General features: G+C 48.0%; 1 protein-coding gene across 1 annotated transcript in view; it reads right to left on the reverse strand.

Annotated features, from left to right (window-relative positions):
* The window catches only part of LOC123356632, a 1,710,063-nt gene that overhangs the window by 550,908 nt on the left and 1,135,589 nt on the right, over positions 1-23,566 (reverse strand). The window contains 1 exon segment of the mRNA XM_044999989.1: positions 19,459-20,210. Within this exon segment, the coding sequence (XP_044855924.1) occupies positions 19,459-20,210 (752 nt within the window).

Consider the following 23,566-nt stretch of genomic DNA (forward strand, 5'->3'; position numbering starts at 1 on the left):
GTGTGCGTCCATGGTCCGAGGCTAGCGTCGATTTCTGGAGCGTTGCACTGTGGGTAGCTATCCCGTAGCTATCCCATAGTTCCCGCAGCCTCCCCCGCCCCTTGGCATTTCCGGGTTGAGATCCCAGTGCCTGATGGGGCAAAAATCATTTTCGCGGGTGGTTCTGGGTACAGCCTCACCCCCCCCCCCCTGAAAGCGGCAGACAACCGTGTCGCGCCTTTTTTGCTTGGTGAACTGTGCAGACACCATAGCACAGCAAGCATGGACCCTGCTCAGCTCAATACCGCAATCGTGGATGTTTTAAACACCTCGCGCACTCTCGTGCAGTATATGCTGAACCAGGACCTTCGAACCGAGGCGAGTAAGAGGCGGATACAGCAGCGCGGCGATGACAGTGATGAGGACGTGGACACAGAATTCTCTCAAACCGCGGGCCCCGGCGCTTTGGAGATCCTGATGGTAATGGGGCAGATTCTATCCATTGAACGCCGATTTTGGGGCCCGGGAAACAAGCACAGACTGGTGGGACCGCATTGTGTTGCAGGTGTGGGACGATTCCCAGTGGCTGCGAAACTTTCGCATGCGTAAGGGCACTTTCATGGACCTTTGTGACTTTCTTGCCCCTGTCCTGAAACGCCATAATACCAAGATGAGAGCAGCCCTCACAGTAGAGAAGCGAGTGGCGATAGCCCTGTGGAAGCTTGCAACGCCAGACAGCTACCGGTCAGTCGGGAATCAATTTGGAGTTGGAAAATCTACTGTGGGGGCTGCTGTGATGCAAGTAGCCAAAGCAATCACTAAGCTGCTGCTACGAAAGGTTGTGACTCTGGGAAACGTGCAGGCCATAGTGGATGGCTTTGCTGCACTGGGATTCCCTAACTGTGGGGGGGCGATAGATGGAACCAATATCCCTATCTTGGCACCGCAGCACCAGGGCACCCAGTACGTAAACCGGAAGGGGTACTTTTCAATGGTGCTGCAAGCACTGGTGGATCACAAGGGACGTTTCACAAACATCCACGTGGGATGGCCAGGGAGGGTTCATGACGCTCGCGTCTTCAGAAGCACTACTCTGTTTAAACGGCTGCAGCAAGGGAATTACTTCCCAGACCAGAAAATAACAGTTGGGGATGTTGAAATGCCTGTCGTTATCCTGGGGGACCCAGCCTACCCCTTGATGCCATGGCTCATGAAGCCATACACAGGCAGCCTGGACAGTGGTCAGGATCTGTTCAATTACAGGCTGAGCAAGTGCAGAATGGTGGTGGAATGTGCATTTGGCCGTTTAAAGGCGCGCTGGCGCACATTACTGACTCGCTCAGACCTCAGCCAAACCAATGTCCCCTATGTTATTGCTGCTTGCTGTATTCTCCACAATCTCTGTGAGAGTAAGGGGGAGACCTTTATGGCGGGGTGGGAGGCTGAGGCAAATCACCTGGCCGCTGATTACGCGCAGCCAGACACCAGGGAGATTAGAAGAGCACACCAGGAAGCGGTGCGCATCAGAGAAGCTTTGAAAACGAGCTTCATCAATGGCCAGGGTACAGTGTGACTGCTGTGTTTGGTGATGAACACCCAACCCCCTTGATTGACTCAGTCCCTGTAAGCAACTCCCCCTCCCCCTTCGAGTACAGCTTACTTATGCAAATAAAGTCACTCTCATTTAAAAAGCATGAATTCTTTATTGATTCATTATAAAAAGAGGGAGAGAAGTAAGGGTGTGGTTTGGGAGGAGGATAGGAGGGATGGAGAAGGCCATTAAAAAAATTCACATTAACGACATCCTTCTGGTTGGGCTGTCCACGGGGGTGGAGTGGGCGGGTGCACGGAGCCTCCCCCCACGCGTTCTTACACGTCTGGGTGAGGGGGATATGGAACGTGGTGAGGGTAGAGGGTGGTTATACAGGGGCTGCAGCGGCACTCTGTGATCCTGCTGCCGTTCCTGAAGCTCCACAAGACGCCGGAGCATGTCAGTTTGATCACGCAGCAGCCCCAGAGTTGCATCCCGCCACCGCTGATCTTCCTGCCGCCACCGCTGATTTTCCTACCGGTCTTCCTGCCGCCACCTCTCATCTCGGTTGTCCCTCCTGTCCTCACGTTCATCCCTCCTGTCCTCACGTTCACTGGCCTCTTTCCTGTAATTTGATACCACGTCCTTCCACTCATTCAGATGAGCTCTTTCATTGCGTGTAACTTCCATAATATCCGAGAACATCTCATCTCGCGTCTTCTTTTTCCTCCGCCTTATCTGTGCTAGCCTTTGGGATGGAGGAGGGATGGTTGAAAAATTTGCAGCTGCATGAGGGAGATAAATATTTAGAAAGATACATTTTACAAAACAATGGTTATACTCTTTCACAGTGAACAGCACTATTCACCTAGCACATGTGATTTCCCTACAAGGTCGCATTTTCCATCTTAATAGTGAGTGCTTGCAGCTCTGGAGTTACAGATCTCACAGACACAGGTCCAGGCATCAGAATTCAGCTTGCATGCGGCCATGGTAAGCCACTGTCTTTCGGCTTCTGTAGTGATTTACCCCTCCCCCCCAACGCATGGCTAATACCACGCTAGCTCCCTGCTAATCAACAACCATCCCACCCCCCCACCCACTGTGTGTCTGGTAGCTTGGGGAAGATCGCCGGTGAAGATCATCGGCATTTCACTCCTCCCCTCCCCCCGCTTCGCTACGTGCAGGAAAGTTTTTTTTTTAAGCTGCTGCAGTCCACGAACCCAGTAGAAAAATGGGCACCCCCCTTACTTAAATTCCTGATTTTTAACCAGGTTATCCTGAACGATATCACTTTGCTGAGGATAACAGAACAAGATAAAGATCGGATGCTTCTTGAATGCCAGCAGTCACTGGGACCATACGCTGCTATGCTTTGCCACGCAATGATACCTGATTACTTGCTACATGCATGGCGTGGTAAAGTGTCCTACCATGGTGGGCGGAACAAGGCTGCCTTGCCCAGAAACCTTCTGCAAAGGCTTCTGGAGTACCTACAGGAGCGCTTCATCGAGATGTCCCTGGAGGATTTCCTCTCAATCCCCGGACATGTTAACAAACTTTTCTAAGTAACTATACTGTCTGCGAATGCATCCCAAGTCCTCAGGGCAAATCAATCATTAAAAAAGGCTTGCTTAAAAAACAAAGTTTGCTATTTGCAAAGGTACACTCACCAGAGCTCCCTTCCATGGCGTCATTGTCTGGGATAGTTGCTTGTGAGGGCTGGGAGGACGGTAATTCCGTCAGGGTGATAAAAAGCTCCTGGCTGCTGGGGCTCACGGAGTGCTGTGTGCTCTCTGCTAGGTCTTCCTCCTCTTCTTCATCTTCATCTTCCCCGTCTGCATAATCCTCAGCCATGGCAGAGATTACAACCCCCACCTCGGAATCCACAATCAGGGGTGGGGTACTTGTGGCGCAGCCCCCTAAAATTGCATGCAGCTCAGCATAGAAGCAGCATGTTTTTCGACCTGCCCCAGACCTTCCGTTTGCTTCTTTGGTTTTCTGGTAGGCTTGTCTGAGCTCCTTAACTTTCACTCTGCACTGCACTGAGTCCCTGCTGTGGCCTTTATCCGTCATAGCCTTAGAAATTCTTTCAAATACTTTTTCATTTTGTCTTTTGGAACGCAGTTCTGTTAGCACTGAATCCTCTCCCCAGATAGCGATCAGATCCAGTACCTCCCGTGCAGTCCATGCTGGGGCTCTTTTACGATTCTCAGGAGACTGCATTGTTAACTGTGCTGATGAGCTGTGCATGGTCACCTGTGCTGATGAGATCTCCACGCTGGGGAAGCAGGAAATGAATTTCAAAACTTCGCGGGGCTTTTCCTGTCTACCTGGCCAGTGCATCCGAGTTCAGAATGCTGTCCAGAGTGGTCACTGGTGCACTGTGGGATACCGCCAGGAGGCCAATACCGTCGATCAGCATCCACACTAACCCTAATCCGATATGGTAATACCGATACTAGCGTTACTCCTCTCGTTAGGGAGGAGTACAGAAACCAGTTTAAAGAGCCATTAAAATCGATATAAGGTGCCTCCTAGTGTGGTCGGTTGTGGCGTTAAATCGGTTTTACGCTCCTAAAACCGATTTAAATGCCTAGTGTAGACCAGGCATGTGTGTGTGTGTTGCCGGGGAGTGCTCTGCAGCTCCCACTGTGGGAGGTCCACCCAAAAATGTGGGGCTGAAATAGTGCTTGGGCAGTGATCCTCACCAGTGACCTGGGCCATCCTTTGGGCTCTCTGGTGAGAACCCTCAGCCTCCCGCCCTCAGTCTCTATCCCTGATTGGCTGAGCAGGGGGTTATTGACAGGGAGGAGACTCAGGTCCTTGTTGGTCTCTTTTAAGACCAAGTAAATAAGTCAGAACCAGTTCTGTGTTTGATGAATTTTGCTGCTTCTCTAGATTAATGGTCTCTGAGCAGTTCATGATTCTCTCTAACATTGCAGTTCTCCTCAAATACTTGCTGAATAATTCCTGTGCACTGTTGTTGGTCTGGAGCTCATCTGAGGACATTTTATTGAGGTCATTCAATGTTGAAATTCAAGATCCGATGGTTAGTTTGAAAATCAGGGCTCTTGGGTCCTATTCCCAACTCTGCCACTGACTGGCTGTGTGACCTAAGACAAGTCAATTCTTCTTTCTCAGACGTAGCTTCTCCCTCTTTCAAGTAGGGATAATAATGATCCGCTCCTGCCTACCTCAACACACTCACTCTTCCCCAGCACACTCACTGTCTCTACCCCGCCACGCACACCACAGTTGAAAAGCAGCTGGTAATCTAGTAAGATGCCCATGGAACGGTGGGATAGAGAAACCTGCATCATGTGATGCTGTACCAGTCCGTGAGGCATTGCAAACCCTTCCCAAAACACCCTGCAGCCAGTTGCACAGTGGGATAGTTACCCACAGTGCACTGCTCTCTCTTGCCATCCAAGAACTGCTAGCATGGATGTGCTCTGGTGACACAAGGGGCATAGGGAGGACATTCAATAGCTGATTAATTAAAACACTTTAACTAAAGCAGCAATGCCGGGGGGTTGGTGGCTCCTTTCTTTCCTAAGCCTGGAGTAAACTCATCTTTTTATTCCATTCTTGATGCTTCATGGAATAACAACAGATGACCAAAGAAAGACGTGGACAGGGTGGGTCTCAGGGGAGGGGCAGAGAGATTCGAGCGGTGGGCAGAGCAGGTCTCGAAGGTGGGGGCAGTGGTCAGGGCAGGTCTCCGGGGAGGGGCAGAGAGGTGGGGGTAGTGGGCAGGGTGGGTTGCAGGGACGGGTCAGGGAGGTGGCAGCTGGTGGGCAGACCTTGTGGTAGGGGGTGGAGAGGCACGAGCAGCAGGCAGGAAGGCCTTGGGGGAGGAGAGGAGCAAGCGAAAGGTGGATCAGCAGTCCTCAGCCAAAGAGGAAGAGAGGGGGGTGGGAAGTGGCCAAACAGGAGCAAGGGGGGAGCACAGGAGGGTCCTCAGAGAGAGGAGAAGGGTGGGGGGGCAGTGCCATGGTCTGGGCACCAATGGGCCCCCCACTTCTAGGGAGCTTCCAGCGCTCACACCCAGCATCCCCAAATGCAAGAGCCATGGGCCACCTATTCTCTTCATCTTCACTAACCAAGCCCCTCCCCAAGCTATGTTGATGGGAGAAGCCCTCCTGTTGGCACAGCGCTATCTGCACCGGGGTTAGGTTGATATAACTGCATTGCTTAGGGAGGTAAATTTGTTACACCCCTGAGTAATGTAGTTACACCGATCTAATTTTGTAGTGTAGACCTGTCCAAAGAACCTTGGGAGTAAAACTTCCCCTGCTCCTCTACTTTACTGAATCCAAACACCAGCAAAGCTTGTCAGGCCCAGATGGAGGTTGGCAGAGTCAGGTGTGTGCAGACATGATCCTTTCAGCAGCTGTAGGCACCATGGCTTAGCTGGCTAAAACCACTGTTTTGTATACAGGAGATCCTGGGTTCAAGTTCCAGTGGTACCTTACTGAGTTGCTTTTGGGGCACCTGGTACTGGCTACTGTCAGAGGACAAGATTCAGAGCTAGATGGACCTTCGGTCTAGCCTAGTGTGGTTTTTCTTATGGTTTAAATTACACTCACAGGCCCTGAGGATAGAGTTACCGAAAGTTTGGGAGTTAAGAGCTGATAGGTCAGTGGTCCAGTCCCCTCACAGACGACCCCGTCCCTCTGGGACAGGGGCAGGTCTGAGCTCTCACACCAAATGCTCTTTGTGGCTGCCAGAATCTGTGGGCAGCTCGTTTAGTTTATGCCGAGGGTTGAGTCCTGTTTTGTGCACCGTGTCTGAGAATGAAAATCCTAAACCGCCCTTTGAAATAACAAAAGCAGCAGGACGTGTTTCTGTCCCTGCCCCAGAGCAGACAGACCGATGGAGAAATGCCATGAGGCCAGGGTAATACTCCCCTGCGGTTTTACCAGTTCCACTTGCTAAACCCCCTCCCAACCTGCTGGGCTCCTGGAGCAGGGGACTGAGCCTGAGCCGAGACACGGACACTGCAACTTTACAGCCCAAGCCGCATGACCCTGATTAATGTGACACGGGCCAGTCGTGGGTGTTTCATTGCACTGGAGACGTAGCCTAATGTTATGTCTGCACTGCGATTAACACACCCAGGGCACCTGTCGCAAAGCCCGGGTCAGCTGACTCAGGGTTATGGGGCTTGGGCTGCAAGACTATAAAATTACAGGGCAGACAGATGGGCTTGAGCCCAACCTTTGAGACCCCACGAGGGGTGAGGGTTTCCAAACCCAGGCTTCAGTGTGAACACAAATATCTGCACCGCAGTTTTTAGCCTCTCAGCTTTAGCTCCATGAGCCCACGTCAGATGGTCCAGGCCAGCCATGCTGCCATCTTTATCCCAGGAGAGATGGACTCTAAGGGTACATCTCCATTGCAATGTCAGCCCAGGGGTGGCTCGCTGTGCTCAAAGCAGCACCCTGGAAGCCCCATATTCACTGCTCGCATATAATGATGATACGGTTTGTACAAAGTCTGCCTGGTGAGATATCATTTCAAAAGTCTTGGTCTGTTGAACATTACTATTGTGTTGGATTGTGTGTGTAGCATTGGCTGGGAAGTTTTGCTCTGTGTGTGTTACTGAGATGAGGTTGGGAAATGCCCACCACCAGCCTTTCAGGTGTGACAATGGAGGAGCCAGACTCGCTGCTGGCCCATTAAAGGGATCCACACTCCCAAGGACTATCCCAGGAACCGGGTACAATGCAGACTTCTCCGAGATAGCACAGCGACAATGGGCACTGCTTGACTCACATCCTAGCAAAGGTACTTCCTAGCAAGTGGGAAGAAACTATGAAGGGGGCGGTAGAGACATTGTGAATTGGCCTCTCTCCCCCACAACTCAACAGCTGGAAACACACCTGGATGACAAAACTGATTCAGAAATCAGAAGAGAATAATAATAGTACACACTTGGAGTTGCAGCTAGCCGCAGATGTTAGGAGTAACAAGAAGGGTTTCTTCAGGTATGTTAGCAACAAGAAGAAAGTCAAGGAAAGTGAGGGCCCCTTGCTGAATGAGGGAGGGAACCTAGTGACAGAGGATGTGGAGAAAGCTAGTGTACTCAATGCTTTTTTTGCCTCTGTCTTCCCAGACAAGGTCAGCTCCCAGACAGCTGCACTCTGCAGCACGGTATGGGGAGGAGGTGACCAGCTCTCTGTGGGGAAAGAAGTAGTTCGGGACTATTTAGAAAAGCTGGACGAGCACAAGTCCATGGGGCCGGATCCATTGCATCCGAGGGTGCTAAAGGAGTTGGCCGATGAGATTGCAGAGCCATTGGCCATTATCTTTGAAAACTCATGGCGATTGGGGGAGGCCCTGGATGACTGGAAAAAGGCTAATGTAGTGCCCATCTTTAAAAAAGGGAAGAAGGAAGATCCAGGGAACTACAGGCCAGTCAGTCTCACCTCAGTCCCTGGAAAAATCATGGAACAGGTCCTCAAGGAATCAATTCTGAACCACTTAAAGGAGGGGAAAGTGATCAGGAACAGTCAGCATGGATTCACCAAGGGCAAGTCATGCCTGACTAATCTAATTGCCTTCTATGATGAGATAACCGGCTCTGTGGATGAGGGGAAAGCAGTGGATGTGCTATTTCTGGACTTTAGCAAAGCTTTTGATACAGTCTCCCACAGTATTCTTGCCAGCAAGTTAAATAAGTATGGGCTGGATGAATGGACAGTAAGGTGGATAGAAAACTGGCTAGATGGTCGGGCTCAACGGGTAGTGATCAATGGTTCCATGTCTAGTTGGCAGCCAGTATCAAGTGGAGTGCCACAAGGGTCGGTGCTGGGGCCGGTTTTATTCAATATCTTCATTAACAATCTGGAGGATGGTGTGGACTGCACCCTTAGCAAGTTTGCAGATGACACTAAACTGAGAGGAGTGGTTGATACACTGGAGGGTAGGGATAGGATAAGAGGGACCTAGACAAATTAGAGGATTGGGCCAAAAGAAATCTGATGAGGATCAACAAGGACAAGTGCAGAGTCCTGCACTTAGGACGGAAGAATCCCATGCACTGCTACAGACTAGGGACCGAATGGCTGGGCAGCAGTTCTGCAGAAAAGGACCTAGGGGTTACGGTGGACGAAAAGCTGAATATGAGTCAACAGTGTGCCCTTGTTGCCAAGAAGGCTAATGGCATTTTGGGTTGTATAAGTACGGGCATTTCCAGCAGATCGAGGGATGTGATCATTCCGCTCTATTCAGCACTGGTGAGGCCTCATTTGGAGTACAGTGTCCAGTTTTCGGCCCCACACTACAAGCAGGATGTGGATAAATTGGAGAGAGTCCAGCAGAGGGCAACAAAAAATGATTAGGGGGTTGAAGCACATGACTTATGAGGCGAGGCTGAGGAAACTGGGCTTGTTTAGTCTGCAGAAGAAAAGACTGAGGGGGGGATTTGATAGCTGCTTTCAACTACCTGACTGGGGGTTCCAAAGAGGATGGATCTAGACTTTTCTCAGTGGTAGAAGATGACAGAACAAGGAGTAGTGGTCTCAAGTTGCAGTGGGGGAGGTTTAAGTTGGATATTAGGAAAAACTTTTTCACTCAGAGAGTGGTGAAGCACTGGAATGGGTTACCTAGGGAGGTGGTGGTATCTCCTTCCTTAGAGGTTTTTAAGGTCAGGCTTGACAAAGCCCTGGCTGGTATGATTTAGTTGGGGATTGGTCCTGCTTTGAGCAGTAGATTGGAGTAGATGACCTCCTGAGGTCCCTTCCAACCCTGAGATTCTATGATTCTATGATTCTCTATGATACGGTTACATATTATGTCAATAACGTCACAGGAGGTGACACGGCATCAGTGAGACTGATACTGGAATACTGCCTTCAGTTTTGATGTCCTCATTTAAAAAAGATGTTGTGAAATTGGAGCTGGGGCAGCAAAGAGCCACCAAAGATTCTGAGGGCTGGAGAAAAATGCCTTCTAGTGAGCTATTGAAAGAGCTCAACCTGATTAGCTAATCAAAAGAAGATTGAAAAGTGACTTCATTGAAGTGTTGAAGTGCCTTAATGGAGAGAAAATACTGGGTATTAAAGGGCTCTTGAATCTAGAAGAGAAAGGCATAACAAGACTCAATGGCTGGAAGGTGAAAAGAGACAAATTCATATTACAACTAAGGCACAAATATTCAACAGTCAGGATGATTAACCACAGGAACAAGCTACCAAGGAAAGTGGTGGATTCTCCATCTCCTGATGTCATTTCATGAAGACTAGATGCCTTTCTGGAATGTCTTTGCCCCCAAAGTAGCTCTTGTGTCATACAGGAGGCCTGTGATATGCAGGGGGTCAGATTAGATGCTCTAATGGTCTCTTCTGGCCGTAAAGTCAACTCATTTCTGAAAAACTGAGTGCAGCATTGGGAGCAGCGTCTGATGTTTCCCTGTCTAGCCGGCTTGCTGCCTAGAACGAACCCTCCTTGAGTGGGGTGATCCACAGGGAGTAGCTCAAACCTCCAAAGTGCCTGGCCAGGGGCAGGACATTAGCCTAGCAAGGGAGGGGTGCAGCAGTGACATCACAAAGGCCTTTTGCAGGACCTCAGACTATTGGTGAAAGGTGGTGGGGAGGTGGTGACCTCACAGAGAGATGCTGACATCAGCCAGGCAGGACCGGGGCGAGGGGCCAGGGAAACCTCAGAGACCCCTGTGGCTTTGCTCCAGCAAGTCTCCTTCTCCAGGTCTCTCTCTGAGGACTGAGAGAGTATTCGGGTTCACGGACGTGAGCGCCAGGAGGAACCTCTTTCGAGTTTTCTCCTTCCCTTTTTAGTGATTTTACTAGAAAACAGACGTCCCTGTTTAGAAGGTCAGAGCCTCCTGGAGGTTTGAAACCTGTTCAGTCTGATCCATCTGGTGACAGGTCACTTCCCTTCTCTATACCTCAGGCTCCTCCCCATCTGCCCAATGGGAACAGGGACAGTTCTCGAACTCTGGGCAGTCGTGAGCCCGAGTGAGATAAGGGGCAATAAGGCCCTCTGTGAAGGAGAAAGGGGAGTTTCACGGTGTTTAGCAACAAGGAATTCTAAAGTTTGCTAAAATGTCTAGTCTGTGGAAACAAGAAATGTTCGAGGCCAAACTTTTTAACCACTAACTTTTCTAAAGCCCATTCAGGGGTGTGAGTCTCTGTCTTTTAGGTACCTGGGGTTCTTTGCCAGCAGGAGAGAAGAGGTTCCTGCCTCCATTTTTGTGGCCTTAACAAACCCGGTGTTGTGCCTCAGTTCTCATCTGAGATCCCTGAAAAAGAACATCTTCCCATCCATGAACAAGACAGGACCTATCTTTCAAAGGGGAACAAAGAGACCCCTGGGACTTACAGACTAGCTAGCCTCACATCCATAGCTGGAGAGATACTGCAATACATTCTTAAACAGTTTGTCAGCAGCACCTACAGGATAATTTGGTTCTTAGGACGAGTGAGCATGGATTTGTCAAGAACAAATCATCCCAAACCAATCCTCTTTCCTTCTTTGCCAGGGTTCCGGGCCTAGTGGAGGTGGGTGAACAGTAGATGGGATCTATCTTGGGGTTACTAAGGCTTTTGGCACAGTCCCGCAGGACATTCTCACAAGCAAACGAGGGAAATGCGGTCTCGATGCAATCAGTGTCACGTGGGTGCAGAGCTGGTTGAAAGCCCAGACTCCAAGGGCCCTTCTCCATGTCTGGCTGCCCAACGGAGAGGGGGCACCTAGTGGGTGCAGCAGGGATCAGTCCGGGGTCCGGTACTATTCAATAGTTTCATGAATGATTTGGAAGATGGAGTGGAGAGCATGCTTCTAAAATGTGCAACTGACACCAAGCACTTTGGAGCACAGGACTGGAATCCAAAACGTCCTTAACAAATTGGAGACTTGGTCTTCTTGAGCCAAACCCCATGGCTGGGCCCCTCTCTCTAGACTGGGCTGAAGTGAAACCCCAAAGCCAGACACTCCATCTCCTGGGCAGCGCGCTCCGACCTTGAATGGTCAGATGCTGCTTAGCGCTGTCAGAGCAGCTTTGGCTGGGGGATTCTCCCAGCACTTTCCAATAGTGGGAAGGTACGAAATCCCCATTTGCCTGCTGGGGACAGAGCCCTAGAGGGGGGAGCAACTTGCCCAGAGTCCCCCAGGAAAAGGAAAACAACCAGCAGTGGAACCAATAGGAAACCCAGCAATGGAACTCAGGAGTCCTGACTCCCAATCCCCTGGCCCGGTCACTCCAGCGGAGCACACTCCCTCTCACAGGCAGGGGGAGCGGCCATGAGGGCCTGCTTCTCATTGCCAGCTATGGGAGGGAGTGTGCAGCAGTGGTTAGCGAAGGGGCCTGGAGAGAAGGACTGCTGGGTTCCATCCATACTTCTGACACTTGGTGTGACCCTGAGCCAGTAGCTTCCCCTCCCCAGGCCTGTTTCTCGTCAGTAGGGTTGGGGGCGCAGTCCCGACAGCCGAGGGGGGTTGGGAGGCTCTAGGAAGGTGTGTAAAGTGCTGGGATGTCAGGATCCCGGAGGCACTGTCACCCCCACACTAGGACGGTGTTCTGCACCCCCTGCTGCTGGCTGAGTTTCTCCGTCCCTTGGCAATAAGACAGTCTAGAACCCCAACCAGGGTTATTGTATCTGCTGCCCAAGATCCATAAACCTGGAAATCCTGGACGCCCCATCATCTCAGGCATTGGCACCCTGACAGCAGGATTGTTTGGCTATGTAGACGCCCTCCTCAGGCCCTACGCCACCAGCACTCCCAGCTATCTTCGAGACGCCACTGACTTCCTGAGGAAACTACAATGATCTTCCAGGAAACACCATCCTGGCCACTATGGAGGCAGAAGCCCTCTACACCAACAGTCCACACAAAGATGGACTACAAGCCGTCAGGAACCGTATCCCCGATAATGTCACGGCAAACCTGGAGGCTGAACTTTGTGACTTTGTCCTCACCCACAACTATTTCACATTTGGGGACAATGTTTACCTTCAAGTCAGCGGCACTGCTATGGGTACTCTCATGGCCCCATGGTATGCCAACTTTTTTATGGCCGACTTGGAACATTTCCTCAGCTCTCGTCCCCTAAGGCCCATACTCTACTTGTGCTACACTGCTGACATCTTCAGCATCTGGACCCATGGAAAAGAAGCCCTTGAGGAATTCCACCATGATTTCAACAATTTCCAACCCACCATCAACCTCAGCCTGGACCAGTTCACACAAGAGATCCACTTCCTGGACACTACAGTGCTAATAAGCGATGGTCACATAAACACCACCCTATACTGGAAACCTACTGACCGCTATACTTACCTACATGCCTCCAGCTTTCACCTAGAAGTCATGGAGGTCGTGGGAAGTCACAGAATCCGTCACTTCCACCGCCTCTATGACAGTCACGGATCCCTTCCCATGAGACAAAGCCCTCCCTGCTGTGACTGCAGTTCCTGGAAGGAAAGAGAAGAAGAGAAAGTGAAGAGAGAAGGAAAAAGAGAGACTCCCTGTCACCTCTCTCCCTGCTGCCTCCCCCCTTGTATTCTGTAACCCCATTTCACTGGGTTCCCTGTGCTGGTGCAATGGGGGTGACACTAGAGTTCTGGGGATTTGGGGGGCTCTTCATTTCTCAACATTTCACACAAATTTGTCTTTGGGCTGAAATTTCTCCTGTGAGGCCTCTCAGTCAGAGCTGTACCCCACCCTGTTTGTGGGGGGTGGGGGGTGGGGAGATGTAAATTGCAGAGTAGGCAGAGAAGTCACCCATAAAGGGTCATATTGATCTGGTGACGGGTTCTGACCGGGGTCACACATCCTCTGACACAGGCTCATGTGCAGAACATGGGAGCTCTGGCTTGTCCTAAATGCTGTAGAGTGTGAGTTCCTGGAAAGGGCAGGGGAGAGGGAGCAAGAGGAGAAAGGCAGAGACATTGGAGACGAGGAATTGGGGGGAGAAGAAGGAGAGAACAGAGAGACAATAAATGATTGAAGCAGAACAGGTGTCCCAACTCCATCTTGCTCATCACAGGTGTTCAGAGAGACAGGTAGTTGCAGGTTTTCCAGTGTCAAGTCTGAACTTTGATTCTAACAATGTGCGTTGAAATATCAAGGGGATCTCCACATACCTGATCTCTTCCCTCTCCCCTTTTTAATATTAATTTTTATTTTGAAGTGTTTGGCTTAACCATGATCGTCTCTTTCCCCACCTGTATTGCAATTTGGGGGTTATGTTTATTTTGCCTCCCTTTTGTTTATGTCATTATAATTGTAACAGCAAAGTAATCTGCAGGAGCAAAAACTGACTCAAAATTTCATTTCCCTCTCATGTCGGAACATCATACAAACAGCTCACACAGCTGGAATCATAACCCACAAGGCCAGGGGATGGGAGATGCAGGTTTCCAAGTGTTCTTTCTCAGACGACACATTCCAGCCCCTTGTGTGCCTCCATCCTGTATGACCTGCTGGACTTTGACCCATTTATTGTCTCATTCTATAGATAATGTGATTGTAACACAATGTGACTGAAATTAAGCCACTTCCAGATGAGGAAACAACAAAAGAGAAAAGCCATTATTGCATTGGCTGGGAATCAGACCCAGATCAACTGCTTGGAAGACACCTACGCACACCACTATACCACCAGTGCATCTGGCAGGAGTAGCTTTCCTGCAGGCTCTGTGTGCTGGCAAAGGGGGTGACACATGACCATGGAAGTAGTGAGCAGGGTGGTTGGGCTGGAAGCTGCCTGACAGCTGGGAGCAGAGTTACCATCCCAGAGTGACTGAAACGGGGCAAAGGTAAAAACAGATCTTACTGGGAGCTGGCCCCACACCTGCCCCACCCCTAGGAGAGGGGAACTGAACCTCCACTTCAATCACAGAAAAATCTTCCCTGAGAAGGAAGGGGACAGCTTGTTTTAAAGACCAGGTTTGTGTTTGTTCCTGCTACACACGGAGGGGCTGGGTAGTGCTGATTCCAGCCCCCAGACTCTGGGAAGATAAGGAACAAATTCAGGCTGCCAGTGACCTGCAGGAGGGAGATGATCTTTTGACAGTGACGGACGCCTCGTCCTAAAGGCCTTTGTCTGCCCCCTTCCAGTGACTGTTTGGCACAGGAATGCAGCCCCCCACTCCTGGGTCTCTCCTGGGGAAATAATGTTTCTGTGCAAAACACCAAAGCTTTTAACAGAAAGGAAGAAAAGGAAATGGCCACATGATGGGACTAGGCCATAAGGAATGAAACACAAGATCCTTCTCCCACGTGCATTGACTTTTAACCTTGTTTGTGGTGGTGGTGTATCCATGCTGGTTCCAGGGGTCCTCTGGGACGCCGGGCATTGGCCACTTTCGGGAGAGTGGGCTAGATGAACTGGTCTGACTCAGTGTGGCTGTTCTTATGTTCTAACTGCTGGTTATGGAAGAGACGACCTTCCAGGCTACACAGAACTGAAGAAGGGTGCTGGGTTATCTCCACAGCTTGTCTCTTTCACAAACAGAGGTTGGTCCTCTGCAAGCTCTTACCCTCACCCGCCTTGTCTCTCTTGGACTCTGAAAAGTGCTTTCTCTCCACTCCCCTTGGAGAGACGTTAAGTTTTCCCTTTGGGCAACTATCAGGCTGAAGCAATTGTATTGATTGTGACACTAGAATTGAAGATTTAATATTATAAATAAATGAGTCTGAGGTTCTGGTTTTCACATTGATTTTTCTAACTCAGTTCCCAATGCTCTTCTAAAAAGGCCTCCAGGCTGCCTGCCCAGCCCAGCAAAAGTGGCAAGGAGAAAGCCCACACGGCTGCTCTTTCACGTAGTTGAAGGCTGCTATCAAACCCCCCCCCCCACTCAGTCAGTCCCCAGTCTGTAGCAGTGCATAGGATTCTTCCGTCCTAAGTGCAAGACTCTGCACTTCTCCTTGTTGAACCTCCTCAGATTTCTTTTGGCCCAATCCTCCAATTTGTCTAGGTCACTCTGGACCCAAACCCTGTCCTCCAGCGCTTGGATTCTTTACATGCTTTCACAGGGCTGGTCTACACTGGGGGGTGGGATCGATCTAAGATACACAACTTCAGCTACGTGAATAGCGTAGCTGAAGTCGAAGTATCTTAGATCGATTTACCTCTCGTCCTCACGGCGCGGGATCGACGTCTGCGGCTGCCCCTGTCGACTCCGCTACCACCGTTCACGCTGGTGGAGTTCCGGAGTCGACGGAAGCACTTTCAGGGATTGATATATCACGTCTAGATGAGACAATATATCGATCCCCAAGAAATCGATCGCTACCCGCCGATACGGCGGGTAGTCTAGACGTACCCACAGAGTGAAGAGCATATTTTCCATGATTTCATAGGGCAGATCCTAAAATTTGTGAACTGTTCTGATACTTTACATAGACAAATAGTTATGAGATACTCTTTTAAATACTCAGGAGGTGTGATGCAGAGTTTGATGGAATATCGGGAGCTTTCCCTGTGTGGATTTGACAGGTGGATCAACACAGAGACACATTGTGACCCTTCTCAGGGTGCTGAGGGCTGTGAGTCTCCTTGTTGCCACCTGCCACAAGGAAGAGGGAGTTTTGCATTGGGCAGCTGGATGTTAGTGACCAAACTCACCAGCCTGCTGGAACTCAAGGACCCTCCTCTGAGCTACAGCAGCCACCCTCACCCCTGAGTTCCTTCAATGTGTCCCCCTCTGGGGTCCAGCTTGGATCACCAGATACTCGGTGAAATCCCACATCCTCTCTTCCCCAAGTATCCCAAGGTTACTAGTTTTACTGTGGACCATTGCTACTGTATCTCACACAGCACCTGAGTACAGTTATCGAACAAGCAAAACAATTATTTAACAATGGATAGAGATTTAAACAAAAATGTACATGAGTGATGGAAACCAACTGTGGCCAACTAAACAAAGGCAGAAAGTGATAGTATAGAAAGGCCAGCACAAAAAACAGAGAGAGGAACAATAAGATACTAAAAGGACAATGGTTGGAACTCTCCATTTCTCTCAGTCTTTGGATTGATGGGTACTAGAGCTGTAGCAACAGTTGAGGAACCAGGGTAAATTAAATCTAATTAACTTTTCAAGATTAACCATCATTTCCTGTACGACTAACAAAACACAAAAACAAAACAACTTTCAGTTTTCCAAAATAATTCAGATTATCACACAGTCTCTTACTCTTTAACCAATAACTTCACCTATCATTTCATTTTAATTGGTAACAATAACATATTCAAAGATCACAAATTCTTGTCATATATGTTAGTTTGCTTTTAATCCCCATTGCCAACAACTGAACCCTGGTTCTTGTTGTGGTTTGTCCCAACATAGGTCCCAACCACTTCTGTGAGTGCATATATCTCAGGATCTTCTGCCATGTGTGTTGGTAGAAGGGGTCTTCTATGTCGCAATGTTTGCATCATGGAGAAAAATACCTCTCTTTTCACACTTTTTAAATCTTTCAAAGTAGGAGGAGGTAGAGAAGTAATGTAAATGCATAAAACACAAGAGAAAACTAAGGTCTGGTTTAGACTAAAGACATTTATCGGGATAACTATATTGCTTAGGGGTTTGAAAAATCCACACAGCTGAGCAACGTAGTTACACAGCCCTAACCCCCTGTGTATATAGTGCTAGATGAGCGGGAGAGCTTCTCCTGCCAACATAGCCACCGCCACTTGCGGGGGCTGGACTAATCAAGTCCGATGGGAGAACTCTCTCCCATTGGCTTAGAGCATCTGTTATTGCAGTGCTACAGCAGCGCAGCTACATTGGTGCAGTTGTGCCAACATCAGCTTAATTGTGTAGCCACAGCGTCAGACACAAAACCATAGAATCAGGACTCAACATGCGTGTCTCTGGAAGTCTAAAATTGGAGCCTGACAAATTCATTGCCTCATTGGTTACCATCATTTCTACAGCCTGAAAGTCCTTGTTACCCAACCAGGCAGCCAGTTTGGGATCACAGGGAAGGACTGTCCTATGAAGCACTCTCTCTTTGCATCCAAACAGTGAAGGATGACTGTTCTCAATCTAACCCTGGCATACTTTGGAAGTGTAATCAGTGACACTGAACTAGGAAGTGGAGTTGTACAAACACTTTTCCTTGGGTCACCATTGCTTCCTTTACTGGGGTGGAAACCAAGAACTGGGTGTGGACTCTTGGATGGGGTAAATCCTTGGTCTTGGATGGGGTAAATTTACACTTCTCTGAAGTAGAATCCTTTACAAAACCACTTAAAATCTCAGCAGTGTGAATGAGGAATGGCTTCCTGAAACATGCCCAGCTTTTCTTTAATTCGGTGGCACAGGTCCAGGGAAGGGACTGGATACAGGCCTGGATCAGAATCTTCGTTAGTTACCAGAGATGGAGATTCTATTAAAAAATGGCTATTTTTCTGACGATATTACATTTTCAACACTGGTTTCATTTTATACACATCTTTAGCACCTACAAAGGATAAATTCGACAAAAACTCCACTTCTATTTCCTCAACATCTGTGTCATGAAGGGCTGCATTTCCCATACCATAGGATTTGCTAGGAGAGATCTTCTGTAGGGCCTGGGTTACAAATGCTTTGGGAACCAAACACATGGGCATTTTGCCTAGTTCAAAACCACTTACCATGGAATTCTCTTCCCAGATCATCGGAGACAATATTGCCTTAAACAACTGAAATACACTATGATTAGATGCACTTCCTTCAGTTAGCTGGGGTTCTGCTGTTGTTCACCATTTCCGAGTGGAGATTTTAAATCACTGCTGTCTCTTTGTTAGCCTGTCCAGTAAATTAGAGAGTTCTCTCCTGTTGATAGAACTGCACTTCAGCTTTCTCCATGTCATCATGGAGGGATGGGGAAAAAGCAAAGCTGAAATCATAAATGAGGACTTTAGCAAAGGGTCATTGTCTTAATTTCTTCAATAAATCTGAGCTACAGCCTATCAAACTGAACTAATAGCCAATTGGGTGAGCAAACAGCCTTCAGGAAAGATAGAAACCCACATCACAGAGAGACAATACATGACAAAGAAAGTGTCAAGTGAAATTCAAGAGCAGGTTACATCTGATTATTCAGAATCGGGACAAGAGATTCTCCCATCACATTCTCCTCTGATCCATTCAAACCTGCTTCCCTCATCCCTGTCTCAATAGTCAGTTATGTTATTTACAACATTTTTAGTATCCTAGGATCCCCCTAATGAGGGAAAAACAGCCACCTTGCCAGAAGTGGCTTTACAATAGATGGAACCTGGGATTTAAACTCCAATAACACTGTATTTGGGATCCATTTGAATTCCCCTCCCAGGTCTTTGACACTTTCATCTCCAGTCATAGCGACTCTGATATAGGATTAAAGAAGTCAAAACATCATCTGCAAGCACAGACAACGGAGAATGCTTCATCACATGACACTTATGAAGTGGATGGATAGAATGTGATGAAGATAAACTCTGCCTGGCTCAGGCAAAAGGTAAGAGTTCTGCAGTGAAGGGGAAGGAGGGAATCTCTGAGTCACCTCATCTCCTTCCAGTGTCACAGAAGCTGTAATTATACTTTTTTCCTGCCCCTATTCCTCTTCATTTACATATAATTTGAAAAATTCCCAATGTAACTGCTCTTCAGCACAACCCAGAGGAACGTGAGAACAACTGGCAAGGATACAATCTGTATGATTGGTGACTCTAACAATAACTTTGCAATAGGAGGAATGGTATAAACGTGACGCTCCCTGGTTCCTCATAGGAAGGGCACACTCCAATTACTTGTGGGACAATAGAAAGGACAAATAGGTCCATCTCAAAAGAGGGCAAACTGCAAAAGGCAAAAATGGGCCACTCATCTGGACAAGCTGAGGGATAACGGTGCTGCAAACAGTTCAAAGAGCTTTAAAAGTTACTATGTGGGAATCAGGAAAAGTATTAAAGAAAAGAAAATCTTGATAGCCCTAGAGATTTTTACAATGTTTATCTCCCTTGCAGATTCTCTGATGGCTAACAAGGGTTGAGCTGCGATTGAAGGATTTCCCACACAAACTGCATTCATAGGGCCTGTCCCCTGTGTGGATTCTCTGATGGGTAATAAGGTTTGAGCAGTGATTGAAGGTTTTCCCGCACTCACTGCATTCATAGGGCCTGTCCCCTGTGTGGATTCTCTGATGAGCAGGAAGGGCTGATCTTTGAGTGAACGTTTTCCCACACTCACTGCATACATAGGGCCTGTCCCCTGTGTGGGTTGTTTGATGACTAATAAGGTGCGAGCTGCGATTGAAGGTTTTCCCACACTCACGGCATTCATAGGGTCTTTCCCCCGTGTGGATCCTCTGATGTCTAGAAAGGTCTGATCTGTAAGTGAAAATTTTCCCACACTCACGGCATTCATAGGGCCTCTCCCCTGTGTGCATTCTCTGATGTCTAGAAAGGCCTGATCTGTAAGTGAAGCTTTTCCCACACTCACGGCATTCATAGGGCCTCTCCCCTGTGTGGATTCTCTGATGTTGAGAAAGGTCTGAGCTGCTAGTGAAGCATTTTCCACACTCACAGCATTCATAGGGCCTCTCTCCTCTGTGGATTGTTTGATGCCTAATAAGGTGCGAACTGCGATTGAAGGTTTTCCCGCACTCACGGCATTCATAGGGTCTTTCCCCTGTGTGGATTCTCTGATGTCTAGAAAGGTCTGATCTGTGAGTGAAAATTTTCCCACACTCAGTGCATGTACTTTTTCTCTTTCGCCTAAAGATTTCCTGTTGTGTTGTGGTTTCCATGAGGACCTTCTGAGTTCCCCAACAGGAAATAAATTTATCCACTTTCTTCCCTGGCTGGTTTCCTTGATCTCTTTCTGGTCTGTGCTGAATCTCCCAGGAGTTTCCCTGCTCAGGACTCCTGGACACATTCCTTTTCGATCTTTGCGATAATGCTCTGTATTTATCCACTTGCTCAACATTTTCCTGCTGAGAATTCTGCTCCTCTTTCTCACAGACCATTGCATCACCTGCTGTGATAGAGACAGAAACCTCAAACAGTGATGGAAAGGGGAAGACCAAACCAAAACAAGTGCTGAAGACAGGTCAAATAAAAATCAGGAGCTGAACTCCCCCAAACTCTTCCGCCAGATAGGAGAGAGGAGGGGGATGAATTCAGCCTTCACATCCCATCCAAATACGCAGGGGGAAGGGAGGAAGCTACTGCCTGGTGTCTGCTAGGGTCTATAGGAAGCCATGAACTATATTTACCCTGAGGATACGACCCCTGTTAGGGACAATAATGAACCAAGAGACCTCCCAAGGGCTTTGTTGGGCATCCCAGATGTTTCCTTCAGGCACTTACAGATTCTGAGTTGGTTTAATGTTTCCTCACCTGTGCAGGGAGATCTCAAGATCTCTCTTTCCTCTGAACCCCGGAGGTCTGGGACCCATGGCTCTTCCCCTTGTTCCAGCTGGGAGATCACATCAGGCTGGGTAACAGGAAACCCTGCTCAGATGAAAGAAAACAAAGGAGTTCAGTTGATTTCATAAGACTTTGTCATAAAAAAACATTCTATTAATTTAACGTCAGTGCTTAGTGTGACCTGGTGGGCCAGAGGCAGTTCTCACTGAGAATGCCAAGATCAGGGCAGGCTGAAAAAGGGATCACGCACATGGGTTATCAAGAAGCTGAAAAAAGAAATCACACGGCCCCCTTGATTGCATCCCAGTTCTCTGATTCCTAATCAGCACTTAGGTCCAGTACAGTGAGAGGTTATTTCAAAACTCTGCTCACATAAACAAAATGATCTTCTGACCCCAAAGGTCAGCCACGTTACTAGGTCAGTATAGGTTTGGATCTTACCCAAAATACCACACTGCCAGCCAATCCTTAGCATCTAAACTAAAGGTTTAAACGAAAGAAAGACAGAAAGAAGTTAAATGGAAAAGCCGTCAGACACATTCCAAAATGGATATATCAGGTTCTTAGCAGTATTGGTGACTTGCTGGCTTGAAAGTCCTTCTGGAACACATCCATAGCTTAGATGGGTCATTCAGTCCTTTGTTCCAGGGTTCAGTTTGTAGAAAAGTTGCTCCAGAGGCAGGAAAGGGGATTGAAGACAAAATGGAGATGATGCAGCTGCCCTTTACATTCCTTTTGCCATGTGGCCTATACTTCCTGTGTCCCAAACACAAGATTCACAGCACATGGCATGGAAAAGCCTTGGAGTTCTCATTACACAGGCATACCCCGGCATGTCTTGCTGACTCAATAGGTGTATCCCCTTGGTCCTTTCCATGGGCTCATTATACAGCTGATGACCCTCAATATGCCATCAAACAGGCTAGGCAGTATTGATGCCAATATGTCTGGGGGTGTCACCCAGAAACACTGCACAAGTCTGGAAATACAGATATACCCTACATATCTATAACTCACAATACAAAGGTGATACAAACATAGAAACTAAATGATCATACTTGGAAAATCGTAACATTTCCCCTGACACCTTACATGGCATATCTAGCATGATTCATTGCAATTTGATAAGATTATATTATTTTATTATTAATACCAAAGTGTCTCTCAATCCCATACAGTGTCACACTTGGTAAACCAGTGAATTTCCAGGACTAGTTCCCCAGGTCCTTGAAGATGCCCAACACTATGCTTACGAGGGATTGAAATACCCACATATCTGCTGGGAACACACACACAGGCACTGTGTCAGTCTATACCCCTATGTTCACTCTTCTAGAAAATTATGATCAATTTTGTACACAGTATGGCTTGTGAGGTATCATTTGAAAATGCATAATCTACTGAATATTATCCTCCTGTTAAAATGTGTAGTAACACTGTATGTAAAGTTATGAGATTTTACAGTATGAGATTACGGAAAAAGTTACAATTCTGGGGAATACCCACAGACCAGTTCCTCAGAGACAGCAAGGCAAACAGCTGGTCAAACAGCCATTCTCCTGCAGGGGGAAGATGTGAAGAAGACATTTACATTCCATCATAGGGACCTCTTGAAGTTGTTGTGGAAAACAACCACACGATTGATTTTGAATCAGCTCAGCCTGAGGCTCTTTTCTTGGTTAAAAGTACGCAGGGGGCGACAGCTATTGGAATACTGTCCCCCTGAGCTAAAAACCACAGAAGCCTTTTAAAGCTTAAAACCACAAACAATTGCACATACGTTGCACGTTAATTACCTTATTTGGAATATATTGCAAAATATGATGCAGATCAAAAGCGAGCTGAACAAGCATTTTTCCATATTCAGCCTTTCCTGTTATTGTTATTCCTAGTCTAGTTCGTGGTTTGACTTTTCTAACACTTCCACTGTGGTTATGTTTCACAAGCTCGGTTACTGCAAATCAGTGTGTTTGGGGACTTTCCACTTCACCTACTTAGGCCCCTTATGCACACAAAGCCATTGTTCCCCAATTTGGGGGATTTAAATTAAAATAAATAATTGGAGATATACCTATCTCCTAGAACTGGAAGGGACCTTGAAAGGTCATCAAGTCCAGCCCCCTGGCTTCACTTGTTCCCCAATCTGGGGGATTTTCCATTCCACTCTGCCTTTCTATGCCCTTTACACAGAGAAGCAAGCTCAGCTAGTACTTCAGGCCTACTAGCTTGACCAAAGCTCCAAAGCTCTTTCTGTAGACTTTCCCTCACAATTCTCATATCTCCGACAGACAGCCTGGCACCGTGACTCAGCTGAGAACTGAAGTTGTTTCTAGTACAAAGGACTGAGTTATAAAAAGAGGTGAGGAAAATGCTTCAGACTCTCTCTCTCCCCTTTCCCTCTGCTCATGACAACTCCTGAAGAGCTGAACGTGGGCGGCAGGGGCAGGTTAGGGGGAGTCCTGGCTGAAAGGAAAACCAGCCTGTCTCAGCACATGGTGAGAGAAACATTTGCCTTGAATCCGTTTCAGCTGGTTAACTTAGACGTTAGTTTGTGTTTTATCTTTGCATTTCTTTTGTAAACAATTCTGAGCTTTATGCCTCATTATCTGTATCTTAAAATACTTTTTTTTTTATAGTTAACAATCTTATTTTATTCTTTATGTAACCAGTGTGGTTGGATTAAA

The sequence above is a fragment of the Mauremys mutica genome, chromosome 26 (genome assembly GCF_020497125.1).
Source record: "Mauremys mutica isolate MM-2020 ecotype Southern chromosome 26, ASM2049712v1, whole genome shotgun sequence".
NCBI classification, from domain to species: domain Eukaryota; kingdom Metazoa; phylum Chordata; order Testudines; family Geoemydidae; genus Mauremys; species Mauremys mutica.